The sequence below is a fragment of the Sarcophilus harrisii genome, chromosome 1 (assembly GCF_902635505.1).
Source record: "Sarcophilus harrisii chromosome 1, mSarHar1.11, whole genome shotgun sequence".
NCBI lineage: Eukaryota > Metazoa > Chordata > Mammalia > Dasyuromorphia > Dasyuridae > Sarcophilus > Sarcophilus harrisii.
In genome coordinates, this window is record NC_045426.1 from 2,599,590 (window position 1) to 2,624,006 (window position 24,417).

General features: G+C 55.9%; 2 protein-coding genes across 4 annotated transcripts in view; one reads left to right on the forward strand and one right to left on the reverse strand.

Annotated features, from left to right (window-relative positions):
* Nucleotides 1-24,417, reverse strand: part of CENPP (centromere protein P) — a 121,426-nt gene that overhangs the window by 23,471 nt on the left and 73,538 nt on the right. The window lies entirely within an intron of this gene.
* On the forward strand, nt 5,481-22,603 carry ECM2 (extracellular matrix protein 2). Of its 3 annotated transcripts, none has more exons than XM_031951505.1 (8): nt 5,481-6,263; nt 7,246-7,746; nt 9,580-9,695; nt 10,548-10,683; nt 15,273-15,430; nt 20,217-20,356; nt 20,639-20,965; nt 21,346-22,603. In XM_031951505.1, exons 1-8 carry the CDS (start codon nt 6,104-6,106, stop codon nt 21,509-21,511), a joined length of 1,704 nt encoding a protein of 567 aa, XP_031807365.1. In that variant the 5' UTR covers nt 5,481-6,103; the 3' UTR covers nt 21,512-22,603. The 3 variants fall into 3 exon arrangements, with proteins under 3 accessions (XP_031807365.1, XP_031807375.1, XP_031807379.1); XM_031951515.1 differs by having other exon boundaries at nt 5,482-6,263; nt 7,279-7,746; XM_031951519.1 differs by having other exon boundaries at nt 6,010-6,263; nt 7,312-7,746.

A 24,417-nucleotide genomic window follows, 5' to 3' on the forward strand; every position in this document is an offset into this window, starting at 1 on the left:
GCCCGCCCTTGCCCCAGATGTCGGCATTGGTTAGATCCTCTGACTCCCACCTTATCCCCGGGCAGTCCCATTGCCCGGAGGGGCAGGGACCAGGAACATGGCCCTGCGGCCACTGTGAGCGCTCAGGCCGATGGGAGGACCCGGAGGCTAGAGAGCGGCCTTCCTCCCCTCTCCTGGGCCCGGCAGCCCCTCGGGAGTTGGTGACGTTCTCTAATATCTTCCATATGTCAGAGCTTGGGGGATTTCCAAGGGGAGCCTAGTGGCCCGGCCTGACCCCCTCGATTTGGAGAGGAAGAACCTGGCCAAGGGGGAGAAAAGATCCAGGTAAATTCTCAATTTTGGACTGCTGGAGCTCTGGTTCTGTCTGTGCCCCCTGAAGCCTTCTCGGCAGCAGCCCCCTCCTCCCCTCCCGTGCCTGGGCCAGGAGGCGGGAGATGCGGGGGCACTGGCCCGGCTCAGAGCAGATTCGTCCCTGCTGCTGGGTCCAAGGGCCTCCCCCCGCCTGTGGCCTCTGGGTCCGTCCCACTCAGAGCCCGTGTACACACACACACACACACACACACACACACACACACCTTTGACGCGCCTCCTTTACCACGGCCTCCAGCAGCGCCTCATGTACACACACACACACACACACCACACACACACACACACACACACACACACACACACACAGCTTCTGGCAACGCCTCTCGCACACGCACGGCCTCCAGCAGCGCCTCATGTACACACACACACACACACACATACACACACAGCTTCTGGCAACGCCTCTCGCACACACACGGCCTCCAGCAGCGCCTCGTGTACACACACACACACACACACACCACACACACACACACACACAACTGCAGCAGCTTTCGCTACACTTGGCCTCGGCGGCGCCTCATGTACACACACACACACACACACCACACACACACACAACCTAGCCGCGCCTCACTGCGCCGGCCTCCAGCAGCGCCTCATGTACACACACACACACACACACACACACACACAGCTTCTGTGCGCCTCTTGCACACCGGCCTCCTTGGCGCCTCATGTACACACACACACACACACACACACACAGCTTCAGCAGCACCTCACCCTTGCATGGCCTCAAGCCTCGTGTGTACACACACACAGCTTCTGGCAATGCCTCTCACACACGCACGGCCTCCAGCAGCGCCTCGTGTACACACACACACACACACACACACTTCTGGCAACACCTCTTGCACATGCATGGCCTCCAGCAGCACCTCGTGTGTACACACACACAGCTTCTGGCAATGCCTCTCACACACGCACGGCCTCCAGCAGCGCCTCATGTACACACACACACACACACACACACACAGCTTCAGCAGCACCTCTTGCCTGCGCATGGCCTCCAGCAGCACCTGGGTATTGTACACACACACAACTTCTGGCAGCGCCTCTCTACGCATGACCTCAGGCGCCTGTTGTACACACACACACACACACACACACACAGCTTCTGGCAGCCTCTCGCTGCCTGCGGCCTCCTTGGCGCCTCATACACACACACACACATACACACACAGCTTCTGGCAACGCCTCTTGCACACACACGGCCTCCAGCAGCGCCTCGTACACACACACACACACACACACACACAGCTTCTGGCAACACCTCTTGCACACGCATGGCCTCCAGCAGCACCTCGTGTGTACACACACACAGCTTCTGGCAATGCCTCTCCTGCCTGACCTCCAGCGCCTAGTGCACACACACATACACACACACACACACACAGCTTCTGACACCTCTTGCATGTCAGCAGCACCTCGTGTGCACACACACAGCTTCTGGCAATGCCTCTCACACAACATACGGCCTCAGCGAAGCCTGGGTACACACACACACACACACACACACACACACAGCTTCTGGCAATGCCTCTCACACACGCACGGCCTCCAGCAGCGCCTCATGTACACACACACACACACACACAGCTTCTGGCAACACCTCTTGAACACGCACAGCCTCCAGCAGCGCCTCGTGTACACACACAAACACACACACACACAGCTTCTGAGCTTCTGGCAGCACCTTGTGCACACTCATGGCCTCCAGCAGTGCCTTGTGTACACACCGTGGCCTCCGTTAGTGCCTCATGTACACACACACACACACACACACACACACACACACACACACACTGGCAGCGCCTTGTGCACATACGCCAGCTCCAGCAGTGCCTTGTGCACAACGTGCGGCCTCTGGCAGTGCCTCCTGTGAAGGTCTTGCTTTCTGGCAAGTACAGGGAGCTCCATAACCTGTCTCTGGCTGACCCACACAGCTTGTCTATCCCCTGAGCTTGGAAGGGTCCCCTTGCCAGTGTAGACCCCTCACCTCCCTCTGTGCCAGGTGCCGGCCGGTGGTGTTCTCCACCCCCGAGGCTTTGGGGAGGAAATCTGTCTTGAACCAGGGGCTGGATCATTAGCTCAGAACCCCCCTCCCCCAGGAGCCGGGGGCCGGCCGCAGCCTCAGCTCCGCCATGGTTTTCCCCTCCAGAAACGGGCGAGAGCCGAGATGAAGCTGGCCGGCGGGATCTGCTGCTTTCTGCTCCTCAGCCTGCACACCGACTCGGCTCAGAGCGCGGCTGCCAGGAGCGGCCGAGAAAGGAGGGTGGGCAGCGGGAGGCGCCCTGGAGAGCCCGGGGCCTTGAGGCAAGTTGAGGGCCCCTAAGCAGCGCTGCCTCTGGGCGCAGTCCGCAGTCTAATCCCGCTAGTGACTATCCGGGAAGAATTCGACTACAGCGTCACCAGAGTAAGCGCCAAAGGCGGCTTCTCTATAATCAGTTTGTCTTCCCAAACCGGCATGGTGGGGCGGATAAATCCCACAGCAGTGCTCCACAAGGGAAGCCCTCCTCCAGCCCTTCTCTGCTATGCTCCCCAGCCCCCTTCCCTCTTCCCCGGCTTCGTTTCTGTCTCCCACCCCCAGTGACTTCATTTTCCTGGTTATTCTTGGGTCCCCGTTATCAACAGCCCAGAAATACAAAGATTTCAGATGCTATTTTGGCAGGGGCTGAGGGTGGGAAGAGCAGAAAGAAAGATGGAGGCCAGAGGCAGAAGCAGGGAATGGTTGGAACAAAGCTACACCTTCCATCTGCACGTTCCCCGATTTCTTTTCACGTCTGTTGACTTCATTCCTAACTCGACACAGGCAAAGAACAGGGGGCTGCAGGAACGGGGGGCTACAGGAACAGAGGCTGCAGGAATGGGGGGCTATAGGAATGGGGGGCTGAAGGAACAGGGGGCTGCAGGGAGGAGGGGCTGCAGGAACGGGGGGCTGCAGGAATGGGGGCTGAAGGAACAGGGGGCTGCAGGGAGGAGGGGCTGCAGGAATGGGAGGCTGCAGGAATGGGAGGCTGCAGGAATGGGGGCTGCAGGAATGGGGGGCTGAAGGAACAGGGGGCTGCAGGGAGGAAGGGCTGCAGGGACGGGGGGCTGCAGGAACTGGGGCTACAGGAATGAGCTTCACAGGAGGAGGCTGCAAGATGGGGGCTGAAGGAACTGGGGGCTGCAGGGACGGGGGGCTGCAGGAATGGGGGGCTGAAGGAACAGGGGGCTGCAGGGAGGAAGGGCTGCAGGGAGGAGGGGCTGCAGGAACAGGGGGCTGTAGGGATGGGGAGCTGCAGGGAGGAGGGGCTGCAGGAATGAGGTACCACAGGAACAGGGGGGCTGCTCCATTGGGTGGACATATTAGGCAGGGTTTAAATCCTGTTATGGAGTCTGTGGTTTCAGCCCATAATGAGACAATCACCTCCAAGCTTTCATCTAAACTGGGGAGAAGGGGGATGACTTCCTTTGCAGCACTTTGCCCAAAGTGAAGGGAACAGGGAGGGTTTTGCTTCCCAGGGTGGGGGTGGGCCGGGGTTGGGGGCCACACACCCTTGGGCAGAATAGAGGCCCAAGGCCCACGTCTGCTGCTGCTGGTCCTCGCCCTCTCAGCCCCACTGAACTCTGCAGGGGCCTCCTAACTGGCCTCCCCGCCTCGGGGTTCTTCAAACAACTGCTAAAGTCCACATGTGAGCAGGACCCAGTGTCCACCAGCTCCACCCAATGGCCTTGGGGCCAGCCACAACCACAACCGCCGGCCCCTCCCCCGTTCCCCCTTGTTCTCCGGGCTGCCCTTGGTTCACTTGGCAGGCCTTCCCTGGCCCCTCAGACCCTCTCACACACGCACGGCCTCCAGCAGCGCCTCATGTACACACACACACACACACACACACAGCTTCTGGCAACACCTCTTAATTTTGTGCCAGCAGGCGCCTCGTGCACACACACAAGCCACACCTGCCAATGCCTCTCACACTGCGGCCTCAACTAGGCGCCTCATGTACACACACACACACACACACACAGCTAGCAACACCTGCCAGACACGCTGGCCTCCAGCAGGCGCCTCGTGCACCTGGCTTACACACACAGCTACAGCACCTCTTGAACCACGCACGACTCCCAGCAGCCTCGTGTGCCACCTGAAGCCTGCCATGATGCCTCTCCACACCACACTTGCGGCCTCCAGCAGCGCCTCATGTACACACACACACACACACACAGCTTCTGGCAACACCTCTTGAACACGCACAGCCTCCAGCAGCGCGAATTTGCCCCCCCATTTGCCAGCCTTTGGCCACTCTCAGGCCCGAAACACCTTCCCTCCTACTTCTCCCTTAGGATTCTCTTCTTTCTTTTAAACTGGGCTCAGGGCCTCTGTTGCCCCAGAAGCCTTCCCGACTCCCTCAGCTGTTAGTGTCTGAGAGGAATAAATGAGGAGTGAATTGCAGCCGTCCTGGGACGGAAGCTCCCGGGAGGGAGGGCCACAGAACGGACCTCCGAGAGCGGGGCCTCCCAGGGCCCAGCCCGCCCCCCCCCGAGCTACCAAAGGAGCGCCTGTTAAACTGCCGCCAGAGCTCCCTTCTCTGGGGGCCGGCTCCGGGGAGCTGCTTTTGCTGAGGCTGACACAGGAATGTCTGCTGGCTTAGCCAAATGACCTTCCGTCAGCTGACAAACATGCATGGGTGCTTGAGGGAATCCCGCAGGATGAGCTTTCTCAAAGTGCTGGCCCTCCAGAACCCCACCCCCGCGGCCCCCCCAGAAAAACGCCGTTCCGCCCCCAGCGGCTGACGGGCAGTCGTGACGAATGACCTGCTGCTCCTTTTTTATTCATTTTCTGGGACATTTGGCCCAAAGAGAAAATCAAACCCCAACGCTCATCTCATGTTGGAACTTGGGATGGAATACATCCCGGGCCAAGAATCGCTATGCCCGCTCCCAGCGGTCCCTCGCTCCCGGCCCCCAGGGTTCCCGGCTCCCAGCGGTCCCTCGCTCCCGGCCCCCAGGGTTCCCGGCTCCTCGGCCTTCCCGGCTCCTTCACATGCCCATTTCCCAAGCCCTCCGATTGCAGCCTCCCCTCCACACTGAGGCTCCCTCCTGTCTGACCCCCTCAGAATACTTCTGGGCGTTGCTCGTCTCCAGGCCTGTGATAAACCCGCTTCCCAACTAGTCAGGGGGTCCGAAAGAAGCGATAGCGTCAGCTATTCCTTTATAGCAGCCCATCTCCGGGCCAAGGAGTGTGCTGAGTGCTCGGGAGGAGAAGAAAAGCCCAAGGGGACACCACCCGATGGCACACATCTGCGATACGGGGAGCAGGTGGAAGGTGGCTTTGGGGGGGGGGGGGGGGAGAAAGGCCTCTTTGCAGGGAGCCCTGACCAGGGATTCTCAAAGGGAGGGCGGTTGAGGCATCAGGAACCAACCGAAGGCGGCGAGTCGGCCAGTGGGGCTTGGCCTGGAGGGAAAAAAGGTGGGAGAGCCTGGAAGGGCAGGGAAGGCTCCACTACCCCACGTCCGGCTCACCAGCCGCTTCTTTCTCAGGGAGGAGAGGCAGACGGAGCCTGGCTGTGCCCCTTCCTCTGCCCCGAGCCCAGAGTCCTCTGTGTGTCTGCCCCCGACCCCTCCAGCGAGGAGCTGCCCTTCCCCTGTGCTCACTCTGCTTCTGTGGCTGTAATGGGCGCAGTGGGAGCCCTCCCCTTTCTGTTTCCTCCCAGGGAAGAAAGGCCAGTGCTCCTTTGGTGGGATGATGATGTACGACTCAGCTGTGTGGTCCCCCGAGCCCTGCGTCACCTGCCTCTGCTCCAGCGGGAGAGTGGTCTGCGATGAGGCCACGTGCCCCCCCCAGCGGTGCCCGCGCCCCTTCACGCCCGAGGGCGAATGCTGCCCCGTCTGCTCGGACTCGGGTACGGAAAAGGCCCCGGGTGCTCTCCCCTTGTAACCAGCCTGGAATTTGCTTCAATTTTAGCTTCCCCACTGAGAATGGGGACTCGGCGCTGGCCACGAGGTCCCGGCACAAACGCCCACCCACACCTGCGGAACAGCTTACAATTAGGAACCGGGAGGGAGGGGGCTCGGTTTAGCTAAGCCGGGCAGGGACTCACACCCCCCGTAGAAGGGTCCCGAGGGTCCCAGGGAGCAACACGACACCAATTCTATTGCCGGAATTGGTCTGGATAACACTGAGAGCCCCACCAGGTGAGGCTGGCTGCCGGGGGAGGAGGCAGGGCGAACCCCGAGAAAGTGGGAGGCGGAGGGGGAAGAAGGGAGGGAGGCTCGCGCTCCTTCCCGACTCCAGAGCCCGGCTCAGCAAAGCCAGGAGGGCAGAGCCGACCGACAGGCATGTCAGGAAGCGGAGGCCAGGAAAGTCTGTGTCACCCAGGGAGGCGAGTAGGCAGCGCTGGAGATTTCCGGCCAGGCAGAGAAAGCAAACCAAGTCATGAGGAAGAATCTGCACGTTAGATTCGTCCTCAGCTGCTGGACCCTGCTTCTCCCCTTCCTGCTGGGCGGCCCTTCTCAGCTCTCTGGCCTCCGAGCCCCGGCGGGAGAGCCTCATCTCCCCCGCGTTACACCTGCGCGGCCGCCACTGCCTCCAGGAGCAGCCCTGGGCCTTGTCAGCCAGCAGCAGCGTGGCCATTGTGTGGGGACGGATGGTGCTCTCCAAAACCCTTACCCAGCTGTTTCCATCAGGGAGGAGATTAGAGACAAAGTATTATGGGCAGCATTTCCGGAGCCGATTTCCCGGCCTAGTTTGTCTCTAAGTGGCCTTGGGATGCTGGGAGGGAGGGAATAATATCCTCCACTGCTCTGCTCATTCCCATTTCTTCCCCTTCTTCCTGATGTTTTCTTCCCCTCCTCTCCCTCCACCCCCTACGCTCTCCTAACCAGTCTCCGATTCAGTATTTAATAGAACTTCCTTAGGTGACGGCCTGGACCTTTCTGGTGATTCTTTAGCCCCGAGTGAATACACGGATCTGCACCAAAAGGCATTGCCACGGACAGCCACGGGAAGGGAGCACGAGTCTGAGGAAGAAGACTCTGGCGAAAAGGATGGCGAGAAGCGTCAAAGGAAGAAAAGCACGGAGAGGAGGCAGCCCCAAGGGGCTCATTCTGAGGAGAGGACATCAGAGAAAGAGGGAAAACCATCTCACGAGGCAGAGGACTGCTGGACCTCCAGAGAGGAAGTGGAAAAGGAGGCTCATCGGAGCCCAAACCAAGAAAGTGAAGAGGAGGAAGAGGAAGGAGAGGGCTGCTTCTCGGGGGGCGCCCAGCTGCCCCCTTTGCCGAGTGCGTGCTCCATCTCGGAGCGCAAAATAAGCTGTATCAATGCCAAGCTGACCAAGATACCTGACATCGCAGACCCCGAGCTACGGAGCTTGGAGCTCATTGGTGAGAAAGGCTTGCTGCCGTTCTATTGATTTTGTGAAAGTAGAAACATCACTATGGTTTTACTCCTGCTACAATTCACAATCTAAGAAACAGATCAAAATAATGTCATGAAGAAAAGTTGTTACTCCAGTTAACATTCTTTAAGTTAGCTTTCTGTGATAACTTAAAAAAAAACCTTGCAGGTCCTCAACCACGTGGCTTTTCAAAGTTGGAGAGAGAGAGTCTTCCTTTAAAACTGGCTGTAAAGTGGTTTTGCTTAAACCAAGTTCTGCTCTCCAAACCAACCATCCCAGGGGCCCGGGATGGAAATGTGGAGGGATGATGGTCCAGGAGGTACTAGCTGAGTGTGCCCTTGGGGGGGCCAGCAGCTCTTCCTGGGAGCTACAAGGACTCAGTCTTATGCCCAAGAACAAGATCTCCACTTTACTCTCACTATTGGTATTGAGGATAAAGAAGGGCAAAACCCTGCCTTCAGGGAGCTTACAATCCAAAGAGAAACAACACACAAACTACTACCAAAAAGAGGCAGGGCCGGGAGAAAATGTGGGGAGTCTCCAAGGAAGGCACAAGCAATAAGGAGGCTCCATAAAGTCGGCTCTTCCCCCTCCCCAATTTTTAAAAAACATTTTCATTTAAAGTTTTGAGCTCCAGTTTCTCTTTCTGCCTTCCTCCCTGCCCACCCCCCTGAGATGGCAGGTTATACCTGCCAGGTAAATCATTTTACCACCAAAAAATCAGGTAAAACATTTCCATAAGTTTTTTCCAAAAACAAAAACAAAAAAAAAAAAAACCAAAAAACAAAACAAAACAAAAAAAACAAAAACAAATGAAAGAGGGTAAAAAACGGCCCGCTTCAGTCTGTATTCGGCCACTGTGGGCTCTTTGGAGGAGATAGCGTGCTTGAGTCTCTGGGCTTGTCTCGGATCACTGCTGAGCACAGCCCGGCTAGTCCTTAGATGCCCTTTCCGGGCACAGGCTCTCCCGGTCCTGCTCCCTTCCCTCTGTATCAGTCCACAGAAGCCGTTCTAGGTTCTTCTGAGAGCTTCCTGCTTCTGATTTCTTACAGCCACAATCATTTTCCATTAGGATCTTACACCCCGGTCTGTTTAGCCCTAGATCAATTAGGTCCCTAATTGATGGGCGTCCCCTTGATTTCCAATCCTTAGCCTCACTGGGGGTCTGGCAGAGGCAGGAAGTAGTGGGGACTCGAACGAAACAAGAGAAGGGAGGAAGAGCATAGTAGGAAGGGGGGGCAGTGGGAGATGGGTATCCCGTACCAAGAACGGCCGGAAGGCCAGTGTCCCTGGGCCCAAGAGTCTCTGGGTGGGAGAAGACTGGAAAGGCAGACTCCAATTCTGATCTCCTCCCCCTTGAGTACAGGAAGCCTCCCAGGTAAACCTGCAGACCCCCCCAATAAGATAAACTGGGAGAAGTTTTGTTCAGCCTTAAAGCCTGGCACAGACGGCTGAACACCTAACAAAGACCTGGGGCCGAGGAGTCCCGTTTCCACTTGCTCACTGAAGAGTAGAGCAAAGGTGGGCCCCAGGCTGTGAGTCTGGAGGAAGCCACGGCGCACCCAGAGCAATGCCGGGGGCTCCATTTCCAGGCAAGGGCCCTTGCACGGTGGGGGCTGGAGCTGGGAGGCGGCCTCTTGGGTCTCTGTGACCAACTCCTGCCAGTCCTCTCCGAAGGAGCGAGGGGCTTCCCAGCCAGAGCGTGGCCTCCAAGCCGAGGCTCCCCTGGTGCCGCCCCGGTGTAGGCTGGTGGGCAGGAGGTCCCAGAGCCTCTCGGCGCCCTCCGTACAGATGGATCATTTTGCAAATCCTCTCCTAGGAAACGCCATCCACTGCCTCCCGGATAAAGCGTTCCAAGGAACACCCAATTTGGAAAGGCTCGACCTTCGCAAAAACGCCATCAGCTCTTCTGGGATCGGTCCCAGGGCATTCAAGGTAGGGGCAGCCCAGCAGCCCTCGCACCCCGTCTGGACTGGCTCCAGCTGCAGGAGGGGAAGGCGGGTGGTCTGGGAAGCACTCCTCCCACTACCACAGCTTTGTCCCCGGCCTCCCCACCTCGGCCTCCCCCAGCGGCCAACGGTCAAGTTCCTACTCTGTGTCAGGTGTAGGAACAGCCTGGGGCTGGGGGGGGGGGGAGGCTGGAGGTGGGACAGGGATGTGGGGGGGGGGGAAGCGGGTGCCTCGGAGCCGGGCCGCCCTGCCTGTATTCCCCTAGCTGTTTTCTGCATCTCCCGGAGGGGACAGCGTGGGGCAATGGGCACAGCCGGCCTATAAGGCGGCTCTGCAGACTGGCAGCTGTAGAGACGGGCTGGCAGCGGCCGGGGACCTTCCTCACCCTGGCATTTTTGCCTACCCCAATGACGTCACAGGCCCGAGTTCAAATGTGCACAGTCACACATCTGTCCCCCTCTCCCATCACACCATGGGCTTCTGGCAATGCAGGGGCTCCGGAGAGTCCCAGGCCTGGAGGCAGGAAGGCCTGAATTCAAATACAGAAGCTTACCAGCTGTGAGACCCTGGGCGGGTCCCTGACCTCACTGCCTGCCTCAGGTCCCTCACCTGTAAAACGGGGGCAGGCACAGCCCCTCCCCGGGGTGGCCGAGAGGATGCCAAGGGGTCGGGGCGCCGTCCCGCTGGGTGCGATCTCCTCCGTGGCTCCCTTCACGGAAACGACTCCCTGCGGGTTTGTGGAAGTTGGGGGGATTTCTAATTAAGCAACAAACAGAATTCAAGTTCAGGAAGGCGGAGCCATGGAAAGACGCTAATTGTGGGGCTTCCTCTTTGAAGGCCCTGAAGAAGCTGACCCACCTGTACCTGGATGGCAACAGCCTGGTCGAGGTCCCCCCCGCACTGCCCCCTCGCCTGCTGGAACTGAAGATCAACGAGAACAACCTTCAGTCGCTGGAGGAAGACAGCCTGGCAGGTACGTGACCCAGTGCCCACCGGTCCTCCTGCCTGGGCTCCGGCCTTCGCAGCCCCCGACTCTCTCCCCCAGCCCCGCACTCACGTCCCTCAGGGCTGAGCACTCTCCGCTCTTCTGCCACAGTCTAACTCACAAGGACTCGCACGGGGCGGGGAGAAGGGGGGGCAGGTGCCTGGCGCTGACCTCTCCTCGGTGCCGGCCCCGCCATTCCCGGGCTGCTGGCCACGTCCACTTAAGGTCGCTGTCCCTCAGATGCGGCATGTGTGCAAGCCAACAGGCCCTCGGACCCATGGTACCGTTCACTGCCTTTCCTAGGGATGGCCTAAAACCGAGGGGCCATTGTTAATGGCCACCAGGTGCTCTAAACCCGCCGATCCTCCCCCATGGGTCCTCTCCTCTTTCCATCTCATCGGAGAGGAAACGGGCCCTTCCTTCTGGGCCGGCTCTGGCCCCAAGTCCATCTTCCCCACATGCGCTTACTGCCGCCCTCACTTTGCTGGCCACTTCTTGGTCACGGACGTGCCCGGGGGCCTACGCTAAGAACAGAATTAACATGGGTCCCCACAGCCTCCCACATCTGCATCGAGAGCAGGTGGCATCCCCATCTTGTGTCCCCAGCGATCTGGCTCTGATGAAGGCTGCCCAATAGGCACCACCTTCCTATGCCCAACAGGCACCACCTTCCTATGTCCAACGGGCACCACCCTCCTATGCCCAGTTTCCCCACACTTCCAAGCCAACCAAGGGACACTAACAAAGAGCTTCCTGTGTACATGGCACCGTGCTGGGTACAAGGGCCACCAAGACAGGAGAGAAAATGGTCCCAGACCCTAGAACTGAGACCTCTGGGGAGAGCCTGGTCCCATTATCAGAAAGATGTGTGAGCTCTGGGCCCCGGACATTGAGACACACTCGGGCTGGGGGGTCACGGCCTTCGTGACCGCTCCCTGATTCTTGGCCACATCCTACGTGGCCGAGTTTGTCGTCCAAATGGCAGGCGCTTGCTTTCCTCCCCAAGAGAACGGCTGCTGCACATTTTCCCAACGGGAGGATGACATTGGAATCTGCCCCCTTTCAGCTGTTCCCCAGAAGGCTCAGCCCCGGGCCCCACTTCGTGCCCCCGCCTCCTCAGAGGCCGCTCTTGGAGCGCCGGAAGGCCCGTTCGCCCCCGTGGGGCTCGCCGGAAGAAAGCCCCTGGGATCCTGGCTCCACAGAATGAAGAGAATCCGGTCCTTTGAGTTAAAAGCAGCAGGGATCCTTCATCCTTCATCCCCGGACCCTTCACGGGACTCAGGAGGGGCGGCCTTTGGCCAAAGTGGGCACTGCCAGATCTGCAGCTTACGCCAGTCTGGAACCGCTCCAGCCAGCCGCCAGCAGACAGAGGAGATTAGACACGGCGGGTTATCTGTTACACCAAAAGGCTCCAGGTAAAAAGAAACCCTCCCGCGCAGGTCAGCGGCTGCAGAGACCGGAGTGAGGCGTTCTCTGAGGGCCGTGGGTTAGTTAAACCCACTGAGTAAATGAGATGCAGCTGAGAGAAATTATCTGCGGAAAGGGAGCCGAGCATGCAGCAGCGGAGCTGGAAAGGCTGCTCCGAGAATCTCGGGCCACAGAGGGAAGAGGGAGCACCCCGGGAGACTCCAAAGCACCGCTGGAGCCTGAGAGCGCTCTGGGAGTGGTTGCCCAAAGCACCCGCACCCTTCAAGGGCAAAGGGAGAGGCTGGACCAGGGGCAGGAGTTGGAGCTCTCATCTGCTGGCATCACCTCCTCATGGAGGCTCAGGGATTCTCCTTGTGGCTAGACCAATGTTCCCCAAGGCCGGGCAGCTCCCAAAGAAGCTCCAACCGCTCCCTCTGCCAGGAGGCATCTCTGGCCCTGGGCAGGCCTGGCCTTCCCCCGTCCGGCAGGCCCCAGACTCTTACTCCGCATGGGCCCTGCGGGCTCTAGCCTGAAAAAGCCTGGAAACTTTGGCCCTGCTCTTCCTGCCTCGGCCCCCAAACTATGCCCACAGCCTGTTCTCGCCCTGCAGAAACAGCCTGCTCTCAGCCTCCGGAGCCTGGCCTCGCCTGTGGCCTCTGTCCTCCATGTTACCCTGAGTCAAGGCCTGTCACCGCACCTTTCCCATGCACAACCTGGAAAAGGGCCCCCCCTCTCTGCTGCCCCTGCCCCTACCCCCACCCTGGTGCAGATCCCCAACCCCAGTGCAGATCTCTAGCCTCCCTTTTCCTTCTCTGCCCACCCAGCCAGGACCCCTCTGGCAGGAGGTCACCCCAGTCTTTCCTGCCCTCCCCCCCTCCCCAAGGCTTTCCTATGACATCACCTTCATCCCCTCCCCTTATAGATACCTGTGGTTGCCCCCATGAGAAAGGGAGCTTCCAGAGGCCCTCACATGGGTTGTTTTTTCTCTGTACGCCCAGCACTTAGCCCAGCGCCTGGCACGGAGGTGCCAATCATTAATTGAGTGCCCACCATATGCCCGGGGCTGGGTTACGTGCAAGCAGCCATGTACAAGCGGCTGTGGGCAGAGCGGGGCAGAGATGCCCAGCAGAGGGCGGGCCCCAGAATGCCCGGGGCCTGGAGGAAGCCGGGCAGGTTGGCAGTGGCAGTGGGGGAGTGATCCTGGCACAAGGGACCTCAGGGAAGATGCCCAGAGTGGGGAGACGAAGCCAGGGGGTGGAGTCCCTGGCTCCAAGAGAATGTGGGAAGGTGGGAGATGCAGGGGGAGGAGAAAGTGCTTAATAAATGCCCGCTGCCGCCTGGCTGACGTGACGTCCCTCTCACCCCCTCCGCGGGCTTCAATCCAATAGCTCTGATTTGGAAAGTGAAGCCTTGTCCCAGATCTCAGCGTTTCCCTGGGCTGCCCCGGGACCTGGTGCCTTCTCCCACTCTCCCGGCAGGGCCTTCGAAGGCGGGGAGCAGCAGGGCACGACCCGGGGCAGCCGGAACCCCTTCTGGCCAGGCTCCATTGTTGGGAAGCTTTTCCTTGCCCTGAGTCCAAGGCAGCCAGCTTCTCCCCCTGGAGCCGGGCTCTAACAGGCCCTCAAACCCGGGGCACAGCAAACAGAGCCTCCCCTCGCTCTGAGCCTTTCCTTCTTCAGTGCTTTCCCACGGTCCTCCCGGGGAGCACTGTCTCCTCACCGGGCACCAAGGTCCTTCCTAAAGCGGGCCGCCCATTGTGGCTGGGTCTGTGCAGCGGCAGGGCCCTAGCATCCCCGCCTGCCCGCCCCTGGAAGCGCACTGAGAGAGCGCTTACTCTTCTGGTCTAAGTCTTGCAGAGGCTTCTGCCCGGCCGGGTCTCCGCCGTGGAGACCCCCAAAGCACGGCCTTCCCCGTGCTCCCGTCCTCTTGGTGGGCCCAGGCCAAGGCTGGAGGCCCGTCCGGGCGGTGTCTGGTTCTCCAGCCATCCCTTGAAGTGCCGAATCGCAGCCAAGTTTGGCGAGCCTGCCAGCTGCGTCTTTCCCCAATCCCCAAGGGACGTGGGTGTCCGGCACCAGGCCGGAGCCCCAGGGATTTCCACCGGAGGAGATGCAGCGCCTTCCCAGAGACTCCAAACGGCTCCTGCCCTGTCCTGGAGCCCGGCCCGGGGCTCTCCTAATGCTGGCGCTGGTCCGCAGGGCTTCTGGGCTTGTCAAAGGCCGGGATGGCCACCCGCTTCCCCTCCGCAGGCCACATCAGAATCCATCCCCGAGAGCTAAGCCGAGGGGGGCATCCGGAACCCCCGCCGAGGGGCGCCCACTGCCAGCTCCCCTGGCTCCGCGACGCCGGCCACAGGGGGACAGTTAGCCGGCCTGAGGAACACACGGAGACCCCGGAAGATGACGGGATGCCACCGCACCAAAGCAGCGAGATTCACGAATGGATAACAGAGTCTTAGAGCGCCGAGCCGGAGTCACGAAGACCCGAGCCGCCACTGGGCAAGTTTGGCTCAGGTTCCACCTCTGTCCAATGAGCCAGAGAAGGAAATGGCTCCCACTCCAGCATGTCTGCCCCTGAGAAAGCCCCCGACAGGGTCACCAAGAGATGGACACAAACACTGGAGCAAGGCGGGGAAGGCCTGCTGGAGGCAGCTGTTTGATGAGGAGCTTGGGGTACAAGAGGACTCCAGGTCCAGTAGGAGATAGCCAAGGATGGGCAGCTGAGAAGTGTGTGTAACCTGGGGCTGCTTTCGAGGGGCTGAGCTGGCGGGAATAAGGGCCTATCCCCGTCCCCCCCGAGAAGGTGGCTGGGCTGTGGGCCGCAGAGCTCACAAAGGACTTGGGTAAGGAGGAGGATGGGAGCTGAGAGAGGGATGGGAAGGGGCCCAGGCTGAGGCTGGACCAGGCCCCGGGGACGGGGTGAGTCCCCACTTTGGATCCTGGAAGTTGGAAGGGCCAACTGGTGGCTGTCCAGCCAGGGGCTTCCTTCAGGTAGAGAAGGTCACGCTGAGGCCAGTCCGGCTCCTCTCCCTCTCCCTGCCCCCTCGGGGTTACCATCATCCCTACCGGCTGAGCCGGGGAGCCAGAGAGAGCCGCCCCCTTGCTGGGCCCCCAAAGTGCCTGCAAAAACTAGTCCTTCTGTCCCCGCTAACTGCTCACACCCGTGTTCCCTAGAACTGCAGCAGCTGCTCATCTTGGAACTGGAAGGAAACCGACTCAGTGAGTCCAACGTCAGCCCCTTGGCCTTTGCCCCTCTCAGGAGCCTGACTCACCTGCGCCTGGGACAAAACCGGTTCCGGATCATCCCCCAGGGCCTGCCAGCTTCCATCGAGGTGAGTGCCTGCTCCGTGGGGACGAGGGGCAGCCCCGAGCCCCTGGGGCGCCCGCACCGTCCGCCAGGGTCAGGCGGACTGAACGAGTCCACGGCCAGGGTTCGGGCAGGCGGTCATGGGCAGGGAGACGCTCCCGGGGGCTGCAGGGCTCTGCCCACCCCTGCACAGGCATCCACGGACCCCAAAGGATCCCTCCCCAAGGGGTCTCCTCCAGTGGGGGCTTCCACAGCAGCGCCCCCCCCAGGCCCATACCCAGGTGGTCCTGCAGTGCCCCTCCCCACGAGGAGGTCCCCCTGCCCAGTCCCAGCCACGCTCCTCCCTCCTTCCTAGGAGCTTCCAAGGCTTCCTGGGGCACCAGGATGAAACACAAACTGGCGCCACTGTCATAGGCGCTGCTGCAGCCTGGCACCGGTATCGTTGGTGCTGCTGCCATCACGGGAGCTGCTGTGCCCTGGCACTGGTATCATTGCTCTGCTGCCACCGTCATGGGCATTGCCATCACCTGCTGCCAGGGGGCCATTGGCGCCGGTATCACTGACGCTGCTGCCATGGGTGCCGCTGTGGCCTCAGTTTCCTCATCTGAAGCTTTCTATCAATGCCGTTGCCACGGCAGCCAAATGAGCCAGGTGGCTGCTCCCCCTCCTCATAGCCCCTCCAAGCCTGAGCAAGCTTTCCTGCCTTCCTCTCATGACCACCCCCTTCCCTTCCCCCAGGCACTTTGCATTTGGGGCTTCCTTATCTGCAGTCACAAGGCCCTTGGCATCCCCCCAGCACCAAGCACTGGGCAACACCCTGGGAGCAGGAGCTCGAATTAGTCCCAAATTCACACAGAGGGCAAGTGACCTGCCCAGGGTCACACAGTTAGTGAGGCTCTCAGGCAGCATTTGAACTCAAGTCTCCTCGACTCCAGCTTCAAGATGCTGCAATCTGTGACTACGTCTTGTCCCTCCCCGCTCCCTCCTGAAAGTAAGCTACTGTGAGAGGCAGACACTATTTCATCCTGGTTTGTATCTCCAGAACTATCTAGCACAGTTCCTCATATGCAGTAGGTAGTTAATAATATACTGGTTGAGTTAAAGCAGAACTTCCAGAAACTTCAAAGGAAAATTATTCTTAGAAAAATAAAAAATAAAAAAAAAGACTCTGAAATGAGGAAGGCTAAATAGTTCCATGATGAAAAACTCCAGAGCATAAAGAGAAAAGTTGGCAGGAATCGAGAAGAAAAATAGACCAAACAACAGAGCTGCTGGAAATGAAACCGGAATTTTCTCAGTAAACAATAAAACGGAAAATTGCACGTAAAGGAAGAAACCAAACGAGTCAGAAAAAGAAGTACAAGATGAAATAAAGACAGAGCTAAAAGTGTCTGGGAAGCCCAGGAACAAGGGGAGAGCAGCAGAGAGGAGGAAAACATATAGCTCCCAAGGTTATAGAGACTATCTCTCCAAACACGGAAAGAAAAGAGTGCCTTCTGCCTCCTCTTCTTCTGGGGCCTGACTCTTTGGGGAGCCCTCAAACTTAGAAAAGAAAAATGGGGCCGTGTTCTGATAAAGGTGCAAATCTGGCAACTCTCCCCTGGCGGAGAGAGCACCGTCAGCGAAACAGTGGGAAATGTGACTCGCTGCAGCCCCGGAGGCCCCCGCGAGGAGCCCAGAAAGCTGCAACAGGCAATAAATCACAGCAACAAGAAAACCTCTAACTGGACATGATTCAACCAGAAGCTTCAGGACATTTCTTTGATGAAATGGAACCATCACTAATTTAGTAAAAAGAAGAAATGACCAAGTATGCGAAGAGGAGACTCTCGTTCAAATGTATTATAAAAGTATGTATTTGAAACAATAAACTAGCATTATATGAAATGGGGAACCATTAGTGGCTTTCCCACTAAGAACAGGGTTGGGAAATACTTTTCAACCTCGATTTAGAAATGGTATGTATTGAACAGAGACAAAAAGTTACCCAAGTAGCTCTATTTCCAGATAATAGGATGGTTTCTTTAGAAAAAGCAACAGAATAAATATTGTTTTTTAAGTAAAGGGATATAATGAATGCCTTCAGCTAAATACTGGAATACATCATAGCCACAAAGAGCAATAGTATTTCTATAGATTACCCAAAAAAGACAGGGAAAAACGATGGAAAGAGACACGGGTTTTTATGATAGATAACATTGATAGATTTGATAGAGAAAACATAGGTAGCACAGAAAGCATTTGTGAAAGGCTCACTATCAGGCAGCACACTGAGTGCTGGGTTCTCAGTAACAGCAAGCAAGACTGCCCTTAAGGAGCATATGTTCTAAGGGGCAAAGGTGGCAACAGAGACATGGTATACCCGGGAAAGACGGAAAAGCACAAGGGGAGGCGGCGAGGCCTGCGCAGAGCACCCGGATCTGCATAAAGGTGGCTATGAAACACTTTAAAAAATAAGTCACTGATGAAATTGTCAATGACGAGTGGGCTGACTTCATTCATCATATTCTACTGATTTGGCTACGTAATATCACACTGCCCTGAATATCACCGGAACATTTGATAGAATTAGACAATGTGATTATAGTTCATATGGAACAACAGATAATCAGGGAGGTCCTGGGAAATTATGAAAGGAGAAAAGGCAAGAGGAATCTCTCTCTCTCTCTCTCTCTCTCTCTCTCTCTCTCTCTCTCTCACACACACACACACACACACACACACACACACACACAGAGTTTACTGACTGCCTGACAGATTTCAGATGAATAACGATCAAAATTAGCTACTACAGTGTGAAAAAACAAGGGGAAAAGGTCAGTGGAACAAGGAGACAGACACCCTTGGGACATCCTCCAGTTTCACAAGACACCGGGGAAGTACTTGATTTTGAAATAACTCCCTTAGGAACAGTGGCTAGCTGTGTGGGCAAAAATGGGAATGGCTACAGCTCCCACTAGAATATAGTCTTATGTTTGTCAGGTATAGACTTAGAGAATCAAATATAAATTTCCAATAGATGGTTCAGGATAAAATGTTCTTTCCTTTCAACATTTTGGAACTTAGTAAATAATGACAGCAAAACAGATTAAACAGATGTCTGGCAACTAAGAGAGAGAGAAAATGCTTATTCCAATCACTAAAAACTAAGAGGAGACCAAAGATGTGGATTTAATGATAAAAAAAAGTTGGATTTTCTGACAAGGAAGACTTATTGCAGAACGGAAAGTGGTGGGCCTCGGCTCCACAGGCGAGAAACAAATGTTCCCTGGAAATCTTTCTGACTGAAGTGTGACATCTGAGATTGGGAAGGATGAACATATGGAGAAGAATAAATTCCATCTCCCCCTTTCTCAAAAGAAGAAGCATAGAGGAGGAAGTGTTTGAACTCTTTAACATAAAGAGAAACAACTGTGAACTGCCACGTGAAATTTTTTAAAGTACAAGAAATAATAAAGAAATGATCAAAGTAAATTCTCACAGGATTTTTGCAAACAGGCGCTCAGCAGAGAGAAAGGACACGATTCAAAAAGAGCTATGGGAAATTCTTATCAGGTAACTTTGGGGCTCTCTGGAAGGCACAGGGCTGCATCTCAAGGTTAGCAACAGGAGGAAGCAACGTATTCCTGACAACAGCACTTATTCTTACTAATGAAATCCAGACAGACAGAGGTATGACATTAGAACAGAAGGCAACTCTTGTCTTAAGAGATAACCACTGTTAAGAATACCAAGAAATACAAGGTGTCCCCAAAGTTGTGTGATTTTAAATTTTTAAAAAACTTACATTTTAAGTTTTTAATAAATGCTTTGTAAATGATGCAAATTTATAGTTTTGCACAAAATTATTAAGTTTTATATGAATTCATGCTAATAAAAATATGCAACTAAACATTTTCATTTCATAAACATTTGTTAGTTATTAAATTTATAACAAAAGGGTTTTTCGAATTAAAAAAGCGATGGCTGATATTGGCTTCCCCTACGAATTAAGAAGCCCTGGCAAGAGAAAGATAGAATTGTAGTTGTGGAATTATTATTTCACCTCTGAAATGTAGGTCAGTCCTTTGTAATGACATTACAAATGAGGTCATAATAAATTTTGTATTATTATTTAAAAGAGCATATTTTAAAACTGGTCCAGAGCTGCAATTTCATTGACATGATTCACTCACGTGATCCCCACTGGGAAGTAACCTGTCATGGACAATCTCCACGAGTCGCCCACAGACCCACAGCTAGAACTGCGTACGTGGACACCAGTCTTTCGGACTTGTCTGGCACTGGGCTCTCTCCCCCTGGCCTGGGGCCTCTTGCACTGTCTAAGCGGTTTAGTAGGAGCAAGCAGCAAACTGAACCAGGTGGGCTCTCCCACAGCTTGGCTCGGTGTCACTTAAGCAATCAAGCCAAGGGGACGAGAGAATTATCTTGGAACTGACAAAAAGCTCCATCTCCAAGTCCATATGAACCCCATCTTGTCTATAAGCATTTTGCTCATGGGACATGAGGATTCTGTTAGAAATTTCACAATCTTGACAGGAATATTCTCCTTTATCTAATAAATTAAATCTCAAGGCTATCAACACCTGGGGCTACTTTTGCCCAGATGTGAGTTAATTTGGAAATATAAATCCTGAAGAGTCACATCATCTGTTTAGTTATGAAAAATTAAATGAGCACAAGTAAGTCCAAGAGAAATGGGTTGAGTGCAGAACTGCAGATTCCTGCAACTGATAATTGACACTGTACTAACACAAAGGAAATCGAGAAGATGGTGGGAATTTTCTAACGGTCCTCTTTGTTAATTATAGGAATTATATGTGGAAAATAATCAAATTGAAGAAATCAAAGAAACTTCCTTTAATCACACCAGAAACATCAACGTTATCGTGTTACATCACAATAAGATTGAAGAAGACAGGATCGATCCTTTGGCGTGGATCCATCATGAGTGAGTCCCACCTGCCAGCCATTTGCCCCATTGTAACTCATCCTACCAACAAGCCCTCCAGATAACTGGTGGGGTAACGGGTGGAGGGTGGAGGAAGTGTCGGCCGAAAGCAAAGGAGGTTACAAAATAGGATGACCGAAGGAAAGGATGAGCCGGAAGGGCCAGCAAGACCCGGGGGCCAAGGGCACAAGGGAAAGGACGAACATCACCCCCAGAGGAGGTGCCACAAGTATGGCTTCTATGATCCCTGAGCCCCCTCTTTCCTTTCTCTCTTTATTCCAGAAACCTGGAATCCATTGATCTTTCTTACAATAAGCTGTACCACGTTCCTTCCTACCTCCCCAAGTCCTTACTGCACCTGGTGCTGGTCGGGAACCGGATCGAGCGAATCCCTGGGTACGTGTTTGGCCACATGAAGCCCGGCCTGGAGTACTTGTACCTTTCCTTTAACCGGCTGAGTGACAGCGGCATCCACCCCGTGTCCTTCTATGGGGCGTACCATTCACTGAGAGAGATTTTTCTGGATTACAATGAATTAAAATCCATTCCGTGTGGGATCTCGCGCATGACCTCGCTACGCCTTCTGAGACTTAACAACAACAAGATACGGTAACGTTTTCTTCGGGGTTTGATTCTATCTGTTGGGATGGCTAAAACCACAGTCAACAGACAGAACAGCTTTTATTTTTGTAAGGGTCATAATCTCTGAGTCAACAAGATCCTTTTAAGAGTTTGGCTAAGCCAGGGTGGGACAAACTCTTTGCACGCCGAGTGGGGAGGACTAGATCTAGGGCCAGAAGGGAGCTTCACCATACCCAGCTAGAGTTGTCCCATTTTCGAGCTGAGGAGAGTGAGGCTGAGTTATCCCAGGTAACCCCGGAAACATGCGCTAACTCCCTCTGAGAGGGGGCCGGAGGGTGGGCTGTACTTCTCGGATGCTTCTGACGCACCCCCCAGCCCTCACCTCCATCCCAAACCTATTTCCTTAGGCGCCTTCGCAGGGAGCGAATCTGTGGGGTCGAGAACAGAGATTCCCGGCTGGAGCACCTGCATCTTGAAAACAATTACATCAGCGTGAGAGCCCTTTCACCTTATGTATTTCCATGCATTCGATCCCACGCAAGCATCGTCCTGAAGCCGCAAAAGGTCAAATAGGAAGCGTGTTCGGTCTGCGTATTCCTGGTCCGGCTCACGGCTCCGGGACGTCCCGTAAAGATCGTGGAAGAACCTGACCGCTTCTCCCTGTGGCTCTCCAGCCCGCAAACCAGAGGACAGGGCCGCTTAAACTGGGGTCCTGTGATCCCTGGGCAGCAGGAGCTGAGAGAGGGCCACCCCCACCCCACCCACTAACACTCCCTGGATGCGCGTCCCTCAGATCATTCCATGCCCCTGCTACAGTGAGTCAGCTCGGTGGGTAGGCTCCGTGTGGGCCTGTAGGATGGAAGGACAGCCCGGTGGCCTCCGTTTGTCCCCAGTTATGTGACCAGGGCCCAGGCCACATTCCAACACCCGGAACTATGAGGACCTGCTAAGCTGCACTGGTGGAGGAAGTGTGCACACTCGAAGTTCCCTATGCTGATAAGAGTACAGACCCTGATCTCCCTCAGGACCATGGAGCACCATGGCTCCCATAACCAGCCCCCCCCCAGGCCATGGAGCCCAAAGCCCCCAGGAGCACCATACCCCCATAACCAGGCCCCCCCAGGTCATGGAGCCCAAAGCCCCCAGGAGCACCATGGCCCCCATAACCAGGCCCCCACGGGTCATGGAGCCCAAAGCCCCAAGGAGCACCATGGCCCCCATAACCAGGCTCCCCGGGACCATAGAGCTCAAAGCCCCCAGGAACACCCTGCATCCAGGCTCCGCTAGCTCATGGGCACCATTCTCATGTCTCAGGTGACATCACTTCAGCAGTCACACATAGTGACCATTGGAGAGCCACCTGAAATGAGGGGCCTCCAGGACTTCCTGGCCAGTCTGGGGCCCGGGAAAGGGCTCACATGAGCCGGGCCCCTTCCAAAAGTGGCTCCAAGGTCCCTCCTCAGGCACTTCCTCGAGACAGGACTTCAGAAGGGAAAGAGGCTGGCTTACTGAGGACAAGCTGATCCTCCTGGACTTTCTCCCAGAAACAGAAATGGTTGTGACATGGACATTTTCTTCCTGTGGGCAGCGATCCACTCCCACTTCTCCCCATTAACAAGTGCATCCTTTCCTCTGAGACCTGAATTATATCACTCATTCACTTTCTGGTTTTCCTGTCTCATTGTATAGATGGAGTGCTCCAACGTGGCCTTTGCTTTGGCTCTGTTAGTGTTTCAAGGCAACAGGAGGCAGAATGATAGGAGGCCGGGCAGAAGCCCTGGGTCCTAAGCTTGGTTCCATCACTAACACAAGCAGATGTGACCTTGGGATTGTCCCCTTGCCCTTCCCTTTGTCTTTAGGGACCTCCTATGCTAAAAGGGAGACCCCACGTGCATGGCACGGGGAGCCCTCTTGCAACAAAAAGGGTCCAAGTAAGTGTTGGAAGTTATCTCCTTCACTGACTTGTGACGTCCCCCTGTGAAATCAGAGAAATGCCCACAAGCCCCAGCCTCCCTGTCCGCTGACCCTTGCTAGCCCTTCCCACAAATGCAGGAGGAGCATTTTCCAGCCTTGAGAGGAGCCCTTTGTGGAGGAGGAAGTGTCCCCGCTTCCCTGAGAGCTAGGCCAGCCTGGGATCATCCCTCAGCTAGATGGACATCCGGGGGAAGGGCCAGGACTTAACTGCTTTCCCTCCCTTGGAGGCTTGCAGCATCTTCTGGTCAAAGGCCCATGGCCTCACCCCACCCCCATTTGAACCCAGATTTTCCAAGTTTCAGTGTCCCTTTGTGAAGAGCCATCGCTCACAGGATTGGAGAAATGAAAGGGACCTTAGAGATCATCTTGCTGGCTCCCTCATTTTAACAGGCAAGAATACCGAGGGCTCGACTGGTTAATTACGCAGCTGCTTCAAACCCCTGTGCTCCCCAGCAGTGGCTGACCTCTGCCTGGGCAGGGATCCCTGATCCCCCAGGTTACACACACTGGGCACAAAGCCTGCTCTATGTAAGGACTGTGCTTCCCCCAAGAGAGCGCTCCCTTCTGTTCAGGAGCTAGGAAAGCATCCTCAGTCTCCCTAATTTCTGTCAAAGACTTCGAAGAGAGCTCCAGAAGCAGGGCTGTGGCTCCCTGATGCCCCGTGTATGCAAGGGACAGCAGAGAGAAATAACAGTCTGAGGAAGGAGCAGCTGTGGGGCTGTGGATTTCTGGGCACTCGGAAAAATAAAGGGATGACAGAGTCCTGGTCAGGGATGAAGTGCACCTAATAGGGGGGAGGGGGATTTGCCAAATGCCTTAATCAAAAGGGTTTTAAACTAAGAAAGGGCCAGGGAGGGCAGACTGTCTATAATGTCCACCCAGCTAGAGACCACAGCTAGAATCAAGGAAGAAGCACACAAGAGGAGACACTTACAGCTCCAGAGGTCACAAACCCAAAGGGGGAAAGACCCGGTGTTCTCAAATGCTGGGGGCGAATGCCTCAGGCTTATGGGTAAATTTTATGCCAGGATGCAAATCTAACCTCACAGTATTACGGCGAGGGAGGGAAAGGAAGAGCTTTGGGTGGGTAGATCTTATTGAAAAGCCATAATAAGGGGTGGAGGTGGGGAGCTGGAGACTCTGCAAAGACTGGAGAAAGATATTCAGCTCAGGGGCCTCGGGAGCTAGAGCTGGAAGCCCCAGGGTGAGCTCTGGAGAGGGGATCAGTTCCTCCACATCACTTCCTACCAGGCCACTTCCCTTCCAGCCTCCTCCTTCATCGCTTCCACTGGAGCCAGGACTCTTCCCCTGGTGCCTGGTGACACATGAGGTTTCTGGCTAAATCCCCGCCGGTCACCAACCCGGCTGCCTATGACCCTTCCCAGTCACTCAGCTGCTTCTCCCCTGGGTCGAGGCGGCTTCCGTGTCCCACATCATCTTTGTCACTGTAGCGCGCTTCAGGCCACTTCCACAGAGAGAGGAAGCAGATGAGTGTGGCTTGGGAA

What these genes read in the sequence shown, in the direction of transcription:
- ECM2 (XM_031951505.1), top strand. Translation starts at nt 6,104, where the DNA reads ATGATGATGTACGACTCAGCTGTGTGGTCCCCCGAGCCCTGCGTCACC. An exon ending in ACGGAGCTTGGAGCTCATTG is followed by an intron (nt 7,747 to 9,579) that starts GTGAGAAAGGCT and finishes ATCCTCTCCTAG; the next exon opens with GAAACGCCATCCACTGCCTC. An exon ending in TCGGTCCCAGGGCATTCAAG is followed by an intron (nt 9,696 to 10,547) that starts GTAGGGGCAGCC and finishes TCCTCTTTGAAG; the next exon opens with GCCCTGAAGAAGCTGACCCA.